This window comes from Arachis hypogaea, chromosome 14 (assembly GCF_003086295.3).
Source record: "Arachis hypogaea cultivar Tifrunner chromosome 14, arahy.Tifrunner.gnm2.J5K5, whole genome shotgun sequence".
NCBI lineage: Eukaryota > Viridiplantae > Streptophyta > Magnoliopsida > Fabales > Fabaceae > Arachis > Arachis hypogaea.
In genome coordinates, this window is record NC_092049.1 from 11,652,475 (window position 1) to 11,664,106 (window position 11,632).

An 11,632-nucleotide genomic window follows, 5' to 3' on the forward strand; every position below is an offset into this window, starting at 1 on the left:
ACATTAGAGACAAAAAGTATAATTTATATTTTATTGTATATATATTATTTTTCTCTTTTCTACAAATTTATATACTAGTCATTTTACAAACATTTCATGATAACTAAAAATGTTTAAGAGTAAAATTATAAAAAAAATTAATTTATTTAAAATGAAAGTAATATGATCAAGTGTAATTTACTTAGATGTAATTAAAAAATAATTGAATACTATGTATAGTTAAAAATTAATATTATTGAAGGATAAAATTAAAATTTATTTCTATGTATCATTTTTGTCCCCAGTACATTTTTGTCCTATTTAAGTCCCTAACGTTTTAAAATCGACTCAATTTTGTCCCGCTGTCAACTATGTTAACGGATTCCTAACGGCAGAATAACATTAAGTCAATTTTGAAATGTTAGGGACTTAAATAGGACGATTGAAACGTTAGGGATAATTTTAGGACTTACCCCAAACGTTAAGGACAAAAACGATACTTTACTCTAATAATTAACTTGTTATTTATCTTGGGTGGGTCATGGGTGGCCACTATATCTTAACAATAAAACTACTGTCACCTTTTTATGAATTATATATAATAGTGATGAGTATTTTAGAAAAGAAAATATATATTAAATTTCTTTTATATTCACATTATTATTATTGTTATTATTATAAAATAGACTAAATTTAACTCCAATAATTCAAAAACTAATTCAAGAGATAAAAAGTATTTCAAACTGATAAATTGTATAAAAATTATATTCTTAAACAATGGGTGACTGTAATAATAATAATAATTATGTGGACGTACAATTTTTTTCTACATGGAGAAAAATAGAAGAGCTTCAAAATTAATATGCGAGTCTCTTGGTAGATTTTTGGCTAGCAATGCAAGCAGCAGTAAGGTGCAGAGTGGACTCCAATCTCCACGGGTCAAAGTCACCCAAGTCTTCCTCCATTGCTAAAATTTGCATCCGTATTAAAAAAAAAAACGGATATTATTTGAAATTAGTGGATGTAGATTAACAGGTAATATATGTATAATAAAAAAAAAATTAGGCTAACTTCCACGAAACTCCTCCGGCTACTGCTTGGGTTAAAGAAAGAAAAATTGCTACGCATGCATATATATATATATATATATATATATAATATATGATTTTTTTTAATGTGTTTTTTATTTTATATAAATAGTTAAGTCATAAGTGTTGATGTATACATAGAATAATTATAGTTATAATATTAAATAGCCTCCATAAATAGTCCAAGATGAATGAAATTCAGCAACTGACAACCCACCTTTAAGCTACAATAACAATGGTTCTTGAACTTTTTTATGTCATGTTAATCCTGTGTTGTATACATAATCTGGCATTTGCACAGGACGAAAATACTCGTATAGCACCATTTGGCTGCAATTCCACATGTGGAAATGTTGAAATCCCTTTCCCATTTGGTATGAACGAACCCAATTATTGCTATGCAGACCACTGGTTCCAAATAGAGTGTAGGCACGATACACCTTACCTGAAATCTATAGGGCTGGAGGTCTCATCAATTGATGTATCAGAAGGCACGATTGAAATCATGCATCCAATTCACCGTTGGAACTGCAAACCCCAACACAACGCTACGAATACTGAGCAAGAAGTGGTTGACCTGAGAGGAAGCCCCTTCGTGTATTCGCAGGAAAACAACATGTTTGTGTCAGCTGGCTGCAATGAAATCTCTTTCTTGGTGTCCAACGGCACGCAAGTTAGCGGCTGCGTGTCAATTTGCGACGACAAGAAGGACGTTGAGGAGAACATTGAAATCCAAAATTGCAACGGCAAATACTGCTGTGTGACCTCCTTGCCTTTGTATCTCTCGGAATTTAACGTCACAACGGAGAGTTTCGGGAGTAACAACAACAATCGTGCTAGTGATGATGATGAGTGCAGTAGCTATGCGTTGATTGTGCATTACTTTCGTGTTCCTGACTACATGCGCTATGATAGCAGCTACGCCTATTACCGTTGGAATTCGATGACAGATCTTCGGAGTTTGAAGAAAGTTGCGGTGGTGCTTGAATGGGAGATTCATAACTCATCCATAACACTCCCTCGCTCAGGTCACTGCGTCAACACTAACATTACATCTGCAAAGAACAATCACTCAGGTCGGAGATGTTACTGCCTCGAAGACTCTTACGGCAATCCCTACATTGAAGGAGGCTGCAGCTACGCCAACGGTATTCTTTCTTTAATTTCTCACGCACTCACGTCTTCAAAGACGATAACGATTCTCGATTATTATTTTCTTTGAAGATATTTTCACGTGAGTAGCTATCTCAGTATTTTACTAGTGATTAGAATATAGGCAAGAGGAAATCATCAAAATTGTAAAAAAATTTGGATCAGAAGAAAAAAATCAAAGTTTTCTGTGATTCTCCTTTATCAAGCGTCCATAAGTCTAATTTTCGCTTAGTAAATAAACTTAACATCATAATTTACGTTTCAGATTATGGTGACAACGGCGAAGGAAACAAAAACCGGTCAAAATGGGCTATAATAGGTACGCATTGAAGATATTCATATAATATAGTAGGTACCTACTATAAACACTGAAGATAAACAATATATTATCAAGTCAGTGTTTATATATATATATATGAATGATATACAAAATACTATTTATACATAAAAAATTTAGATTTAATTTTTTTGTTAATTTTTAATTAGATCTTTATTTTTTTTCTTTTTGATTGAGTCCCTGTATCATATCAGATTTCGTAATTAAGTTTTTCAGTGACAAAAATATTAGAATTAACAGAATATTTTCTTAATTAAAACGAATATACCTAACATTTGACTAAATGTTCTATATAGTTTAACAAAATATTCTATTAATTTTAATATTTTTGTCATAGTAAAAACTTAGTTACAAAATCTGATATAATATAGAGATCTAATTAAAAAAATATATATAAAAATCTAATTAAAAATTTAGTAAAATTATAAGAACCCACAGAATAATTAAACAAAAAATTTATCACCAAATTTATCTTGATAGATCTATATTTATTTAATTTATTTTTAATATATATTTTATATAATTAATTAATTAATAACTAATTTTTAATATGCGCATAAAATAATTGTACTACGTCATATATAAAAAGGGTCAAAATTGGCTGCATTATATTAATATAAAAAGGGTCAAAATTGGCTGGATCAATAACTAATAGTCTAATATACTAAAAGAGGAGTGTTAGGAGCCAGTAATTTTGTTAAATTCTGACCAGTACTTAACCATCAAAGGAAAATTGAATGATCCTATACCATTAGATACAATTTCAAACCATTAAAAATATCATTGATGACTAATTGATGATTAAAAACCACAAAATCTACTGCCCTACATTTTCTCTTTCTGTTAATATAGCCATTAGTGGTCATTGTCCTTTGTAACCAAACATATAGTTAACTCAAGAAGGAAAAAAAAAATCAAATAATTAAATATGCATGCTTTTACCTCTTTTTTGTGATGGAGGAAAAGTCCAAAAGAGATTATTGATTATATATTGATTGTATTCTAGGTTTTTTTTAAAAGAATATACTATATCTTTGGCTCTAAATAAATAACAATTTTTTTTTTAGTTGAAGAAGCGAGGATTAAAAAAAAAAAGAGAATATGTTTGTAAAAAAAAAAAGAGAATATGTTTGTACAAAAAATAATTTAAAAATGTTTCCAAACTAACATTTTCTCAGTTTGTACGTATAACTAAAATTAGAAATTTTATGTTGTGATAAAAGATAGTCATATTGTTACCATTAATATAAGATTTAATCATTTAAATATAGAATAATACAACACATTTAATTTTTTTATTAAATAAATTTAATTAAATTAGTCTAATATCAACAAAAATCACTTATAGATAGTATTACTCCTAGGGATGGCAAAATTCCCCGAGACGCGGGGATTCCTGCGGGGACTGTCCCGAATGGGGATCCGATTGTGGAAAATTTTTCCCGCGGGGATAGGGATGAGGGACAAAATTCCCCCGAAGCAAGTGCGGGGACCCGAGCGGGGATCCCCGCCCCGTCCCCGCTATTCCCCGAATTTTATGAATTCCTTGAATTATCCTTAATAGTTTATTTCTCATATATGTTTTTTAGTCATTTCTCACACACATATATATAGAAACCCAAAACTCCTAATCTTTATTTACATAACCTCTCTTCAATTCAGAGATCCCTAAGGTTGTCCATACTCCATCCAACCTCTCTGCAGCCACCCCCTCGTCACCCTTCTCACCGCATCGTCACACCTCACCATGCCGTTACCCTTACCGCGTCGTAATTTCTATTTGCGGCGTTCCTTTTCGTAACTCTGCCGTCGTGTCCATTCTCCTCTTTGTTGTCGCGTCTTCCACCTCGTCCACTGCTTTTTTCTTTGGCTTGTCGTTACGTCTTCTCATTGCGTTATTTCGAAAGAAGTCACCATCGTGTTATTTAGACTTTTTGTATAAAATCTTGCAGTTTTTGTATAAGATAGATACTTGTAGCTCTATTCATATGGAAATTAATAATTAGTTAGAACTATTATGTAGATAGGGAATGGGGTCCCCGCTGGGAATGGGGCTCCGTGGGGAATGGGGATGGGGAGCAATTTTCCCCCACAGCGGGAAATGGGGCGGGGATGAGGAGTAAATCTGAGGGCGGAGATGGGGAGCAGGGAGGCATCCCCCGCCCCTGCCCTGCCCCATTGACATCCCTAATTACTCCAAATTTTATTATTTAATTTAGTTGAACTTGATTCATAAAAAGCCATTGATGTGTAATTTTAGTATTTTACTGTTAAATATATTCTTTTCATTTTGTTAACCGCTGCTATGCTCTCACTTAACTTGACCTGTTCTTTTTATTCACCCGGAACTTGCACTTATAGTAGTAATCAAGGAATCCACAGGTTGTATCCATGTATATGTTGACAAAATAATGATATTGGTGCATGTAAGACAAAGTAACATCTCATAGAATAATGTGCCAAATTTGATAGGTGTTTTCTCGAGTGTTGGATCTATCATTTTTCTCCTTGGCTCATGGCGGGTTTATAAAGTTGTAAGGAGAAGAATAGTACAGAACCGCATAGAAAAAAACTTCAAAAAGAATGGAGGTTTGCTGCTAGAAAAAAGGATGTCTTCTGGCGAAGTTAATGTTGACAAAGTTAAACACTTTACCTTAAAGGAGTTAGAGAAGGCCACTGATAACTTCAACATGAACAGAGTTCTCGGTAAGGGAGGACAAGGCACCGTCTACAAAGGAATGCTTGTAGATGGAAAAATTGTTGCAGTCAAAAAATTTAGAGTCCACGGAAATGTTGAAGAATTCATTAACGAATTCGTCATTCTTTCACAAATTAACCATAGAAATGTGGTTAAGTTGTTAGGATGTTGTTTGGAGAAAGAAATTCCTTTGCTTGTTTATGAGTTCATTCCTAATGGCAATCTTTATGAATATTTGCATGGCCAAAATGAGGACTTGCCAATGACATGGGATATGCGTTTGAGAATTGCATCTGAGATTGCAGGAGCTTTGTTTTACTTACACTCTGCTGCTTCTCAACCAATTTATCACAGAGATGTGAAGTCAACAAATATTTTGTTGGATGGAAAGTACAGAGCAAAAGTAGCTGACTTTGGAGCTTCAAGAATGATCTCCATCGAAGATACTCACCTCACCACAGTAGTTCAAGGGACTTTTGGATATCTGGATCCTGAATACTTTCATACTAGTCAATTGACAGAAAAGAGTGATGTTTACAGTTTTGGAGTAGTTCTTCTTGAACTTTTGACAGGACAAAAGCCATTATCCTCCTTAAGACCCAACGAAGCAAAAAGTTTGGCTTCGTATTTCGTTCTTTCTGTTGAGGAAGATCGCTTGTTTGACATTATTGATGATAGGGTGACAAAAGAAGGAGACAAAGAACACATAATTGCTGTTGCGAATCTTGCATATAGATGCTTAGAGCTCAATGGGAAAAGAAGGCCAACTATGAAAGAAGTCACAAGAGAATTGGATGAGATCTGGAAATTGGAGAGGAAGTTTAATAATGCACAGCAACATCGTCATGAAGAAATTGAGCATCCTGCAATTGAATATCACCATGCTTGGGTTGCAAATTCTGCTCCTGATATAAGTCCAAGCAACGTAACACTCACCTCAGAGTCAGAAGCTATGCATATTCTTACCGAATAATTTGTAAGTTTTAATATTTCTTATGATTTTAGGTCATATATATGTAACATAAGACATAATGATTGGATTGGAGATATGAACTCCAAAAGACTAATTGTAGTCATATCTGATTGGAGATATGGAACCTTTGCTTTAGATGAAAAAATGTAGTCATATCCGATTCAAGTAAAATAAATTTCATCTTAATACTTGTTGGCTGAATCAATCTGAAATTGAGTTGTTAACACGTATATACACCTTCCGGCGGCAGCATAGTCACAAAGGGGTGTGTGTATAAGCCTTTCAAAAAGGCAATATCAAATTATTAAAGCCTTTCACTGATTGCACTCTTGTCTCTACTTTTTCTTTTAAAAAAGAAATAATAAAAAAATGAGTTTAATTAGTAAATTATTGTTTTCAGCCAATATATATTAACCATTTTTAAAAAAAAATAATATTAAAAAATATATTATAAAAACATAAAAAATATATATTATTATCTTAACTTTAACATACTTCATAATCATTGTAGCCACGAAATCACATGCATGTTAAAATTCACCTTATAAATATCCTCCAATCCATAGTCCAAAACTAATGAAACTCATCATACCAACCTTTAAGCCACAACAATGGATCTTCAATTCGCGTTTGATCATCATGTCATGTTAATAACATGCACTATTCTACATACACTGGCATTTGCACAATACGAAATTGCTCCGATAGCACAAGCTGGTTGATATCTCTTTTCCATTTGGAATGAAGGAAATCAAATGCTATGCAGACCAGTGGTTCCAAATAGAATGCAGGCAAATCTATAGGGATGGAGTCGTCCGTAAGGCTTCCTAGCAACTGTAAGGGGCAGCAATGTTACATCATATTCCAAGAACTCATCCGGTCGGAGATGTTACTGCCACGACTACTCCTCTGGCAATCCCTACATTCCACAAGGCTGCAGGCTCAATGACGGTATGATAGTTCCTTTCTCAGCTAAGACTAAGAGCAAATTATTGTATTTTACATTAACTGTTGACTATTGGATTTATTTTAAAATCATTTTACCAAATGAAGAATTATAAAAGCCATCAGAATTTATTGGTTTTGACCATCAATTAATCATTAATATTTAAAAATATAAGATAAAATACATTAGATTACTAGATTAAAAAAATTAAACTAAAAAAATTGAATTAATAATTAAAAATCTGTTAGGTGTTTTCTCGAGTGTTGGATCAATAATTTTACTTCTCGGTTCATGGCGGGTATATAAAGTTGTAAAGAAAAGAATAGTAAAGAACCGCAAAGAAAAGAACTTCAAAAGGAATGGAGGTTTGTTGTTAGAACAAAGGATATCTTCCGGCGAAGTTAATGTTGACAAAGTTAAACACTTTACCTTAAAGGAGTTAGAGAAGGCCACTGATAACTTCAGCATGACCAGAGTACTTGGAAAGGGAGGACAAGGTACAGTCTATAAGGGTATGCTAGTAGCTGGAAAAATTGTTGCAGTCAAAAAGTTTAGGGTCCAAGGGAAGGTTGAAGAATTCACAATTGAATTTGTCATTCTTTCACAAATTAACCATAGAAACGTAGTCCGGAGGACGTAACAAGCTATAGCTTTACCAAGACTATCTGGAAAGGTTTAGTCCCTCCAAGGGTTGAGCTATTTATATGGTTTGCTTTAGTAGGCAGAGTGAATACTAAAGAAAGACTGTGTTGACTTGGAATTGTTAACCAGGGTGATAATGTGTGTGTTTTATGTAATAAGGATGTTGAAAATGTCTGCCACTTGTTTCTTGATTGTCAATTTACTTGGCAGGTGTGGTGCACTTGATTATCCGATTTTGGCATAAAATGGTCTGTTCCGCGTAGGCGCGTACTTTAAAGAAACACTTTGAAAGCTGGACAGGTGTCACAACTAGGAAGGAGGAAAGCAAGAAGTAGTTCATAAGCTTCTTTGCGGTTATTTGGAACGTCTAGTTGGAAAGGAATCGGAAATTGTTTCAGAATATAGGAAAATGTGCTGGTGACGTTATCAACATGACTATACTTAATTATAAGGAGTGGAGGTGCGAGGATCCCTTTTGTTGTTGATGGCAATGCCGGAGATGACATGGGGATGCGTATTTGTTGAGCTTTCTAGGTGGTAACAATAGGTATTATTTTATTGTTGTCTATAGTTTGTTTTTGCTTGTTTATGTACCAAATGCTCCACGTTTGTGTTGAGCTCTTCTTGTTTCAGAAAAAAACCATAGAAACGTAGTCAAGTTGTTAGGATGTTGTTTGGAGAAAGAAATTCCTTTGCTTGTTTATGAGTTCATTCCCAATGGCAATCTTTATGAATATTTGCATGACCAAAATGAGGACTTGCAATGACATGGGATATGCGTTTGAGAATTGCATCTGAGATTGCAGGAGATTTGTTTTACTTACATTCAGCTGCTTCTCAACCAATTTATCACAGAGATGTAAAGTCAACAAATATTTTGTTGGATGGGAAGTATAGAGCAAGAATAGCAGATTTTGGAGCTTCTAGAATGATCTCTATCGAAGATACTCATCTCACCACTGTAGTTCAAGGAACTTTTGGATATTTAGATCCTGAATATTTCCATACTAGCCAATTGACAGAAAATAGTGATGTTACAGTTTTGGAGTAGTTCTTCTTGAACTTTTGACAGGACAAAAGCCGTTATCCTACTCAAGATCTGACGAAGAGAAAAGTCTGGCTTCATATTTTGTTCTTTCCATGGAAGAAGATTGCTTGTTTGAAATCATCGATGATAGGGTGACAAAAGAAGCAGAGAAAGAACATATCATTGCAGTTGCGAATCTTGCATACAGATGCCTTGAGCTAAATGGGAAAAGAAGGCCAACTATGAAAGAAGTCACAAGAGAAATGGATGAGATCTGGAAATTGGAGAGGAAGTCTAATAATGCACTACAAAATCATCATGAAGAAATTGAGCATCCTGCAATTGAATATCACCATCCTTGGGTTGCAGATTCTGCTTCTGATATAGGTCCAAGCAACCTAACACTCACATCAGAGCCAGAGGTTATGGATATTCTTACCAAATAATTGGTATGTTTTCTTAATATTTTCGGTCATATATATGTAGAACAAGTCATAATGGTATTTTTGTGTAACTTTGGTCACTGATCATGATAGGTTTATATATATGTACTGTCAGTCATAGGCTCAGTCTTTTAATCTTCTTTCTTTGGTTGCTTTTTGGCTGAATCAACCTGAAATTGAGTTGTTAACATATATATACACCTTCCGGCAGCAGCAAAGTCACACGATATGTATATATTAAATAATTAAACATAGTGACAAATTAATTGTCTTCTTGTTAGATCAGATAAAATTGAATTTTACCTATACTAGAGTCTAGAGGTACTTGCATAAGTGATTACGACATTTTTTATTGATCAATCTTAACTTCTTTGGGGTTTTCTTCTTGTCCCTAGTTAGTGCTATAGGACAAAACAATCCACCCCATTAAACGAGTGATTAATGCAAGCTATTGGTTAATATAAATTTTAATATGTGCTTCTTCTCAAAGACATAATCACTTCTTTACCTTCCTCATCAAGGATCAAATTAAACCATTAATGAATACAATGGTTATGCTGCGATTTGTATTTCGTATTATCATTTTGATAACATGGATCATCATCATCATGCATCCACTATTTGCATGTGGAAAATTGGATTTGTAAGTTTTGCACAACCCAATCATGGCACAACCTGAATGCGATTCAATGTGTGGAGATGTTGAGATCCCTTACCCATTTGGAATGAATGATCTGAAATGCTATGCAGATGAATGGTTCCAAATAGAATGCAAGAGTGACCATAAACCTTACCTCAAGCTTATAAACCTTGAAGTGAAAGCCATTGATGTTAACATAAGCACGGTTGAGGTTAAGAATCCAATTTTCCATAGGAAGTGTCGCCTTGGAGGCAAAGATTCTTCTCCTTCTCATCCCAAAGTAACCATCACGGAGCCTGCAAGTATTTTGCCGTGTAAGGAATATAAGAGAATGTGATTGGTTGATGTGTTAGTTAATCTGTTAAGCACCCATGTGAGAGTTTGTTACGAGGTTAAAAAGTTATTTATTTGGTTAGCCTAGTCAGCAGCCGATATATAATTTGTGAGGAAGCAAATTATCAATTTATCAATTCACTCTTTTCCCTCAAACATTTTCTTCCTCGTCTTTTTCTTCTTCTCATGTTGAAGCAATCTTAAATGGCTTACCTAAGGAATACACTTAGTTTATTAAATCATTACTCTAAACTTGTATCCATTGGAGAACTTGAAGCCTTACTCATGGCACATGAAGAACTACTCAAAAAGTGCAAGAAACATGATAATTTTATTCAAGCTCATGTATCAAACATCTCATTAGTCATTACCACATTCATGGTGGTATCCGTGGTGGAAGTAGCTTTTATTGTGGCAGAGGAGGAGCCAGATTTGCTCAAGGAGGTAGAATGGTGCATCCTCAGATTTGCTCGTGTTGGTATGACTCTGGTTATGAAGCACACACTCTAAAAACAACCTCAGTTTCTCACCACCTTAGGGATAATCTCTCATATTCCAATGCCTTGACGCAGAATGAAGCTGATTTTGCCATGCCTTCAGTGCTTAGAGATCGGAATTGGTATCCAAATTCAGGAGCTACTCATCATATGTTTTCTGATGCGTTGAACTTTATAGACAAATCAAATAGGCGTTGAGCTTTCAGATGCCTATACTTTCCTTATATTAGGCCTCACAATGCTCATAAAATTGATGATAGGTCTGAATTGTGTGCTTTTCTTGGATATGGAATTCAGTACAAAAGGTGATAGATGTCTAACTGCAGCTTGGAAAACAATCATTAGCAGACATGTGTTCTTCGACAAGACCAAGAGTCTACTCCAAACTAGCTTTCCTTCCTCAAAAAAAATGTCTCAATCATGAATGAGCTGCCTCAGTTGCCTATCCTTCAAGTTCTTGTTCAAACCGTGATGCTTCAACGATGGCTGAGTCTGAGCAGCAATATGCTATCATGCATCTCTGTCAACCCTACTCACCCAATGATAACGCGATCAAATAATGAAATTTTAAAACCAAAACTGTTTCAAGCTCAGCTAACAACTAGTCTTGAACTAAAGAGTTATAAAGAAGCACTTACAATACCTCACTGGAAACAAGCCAAGAAATTGAGCATCCTACAATTTAATATCACCATCCTTAGGTTGCAGATTCTATTTCTGATATATGTCAAAGCAACATAACACACACCTCGGAGTCAGAGGTTATGCATATTCTTATCCAATAATTGGTAAGTTTTCTTAGGTTTTTGGGTCATATATATGTAATTTTGGTCACTTCTCATTACACGGTTGGAGTTATGAACTCCAAAAGACAAAT

The 11,632-nt window shown here is 34.3% G+C and overlaps 1 protein-coding gene and 1 pseudogene across 2 annotated transcripts; both read left to right on the plus strand.

Annotated features, from left to right (window-relative positions):
• The first annotated feature begins 1,145 nt into the window (after nt 1–1,145).
• LOC112741504 (putative wall-associated receptor kinase-like 16) lies at nt 1,146–9,512 on the plus strand. 2 transcript variants are annotated; one of them, XR_011870619.1, is made up of 5 exons: nt 1,197–2,215; nt 2,485–2,538; nt 5,029–6,230; nt 6,975–7,178; nt 8,026–9,512. XR_011870619.1 is itself a non-coding variant. In XM_025790518.3 (3 exons), exons 1-3 carry the CDS (start codon nt 1,303–1,305, stop codon nt 6,225–6,227), a joined length of 2,166 nt encoding a protein of 721 aa, XP_025646303.1. In that variant the 5' UTR covers nt 1,146–1,302; the 3' UTR covers nt 6,228–6,417. The 2 variants fall into 2 exon arrangements, 1 of the variants encoding a protein (XP_025646303.1); XM_025790518.3 differs by lacking the exons at nt 6,975–7,178; nt 8,026–9,512 and having other exon boundaries at nt 1,146–2,215; nt 5,029–6,417.
• LOC112741507 (wall-associated receptor kinase-like 1) lies at nt 7,077–9,512 on the plus strand (annotated as a pseudogene).
• Nucleotides 9,513–11,632: the final 2,120 nt, after the last annotated feature.

Coding starts and splice junctions, on each gene's coding strand:
- LOC112741504 (XM_025790518.3), top strand. CDS start 1,303: ATGGTTCTTGAACTTTTTTATGTCATGTTAATCCTGTGTTGTATACAT. Junction 2,216..2,484: donor AGGCTGCAGCTACGCCAACG/GTATTCTTTCTT, acceptor TTTACGTTTCAG/ATTATGGTGACAACGGCGAA. Junction 2,539..5,028: donor GTCAAAATGGGCTATAATAG/GTACGCATTGAA, acceptor CAAATTTGATAG/GTGTTTTCTCGAGTGTTGGA.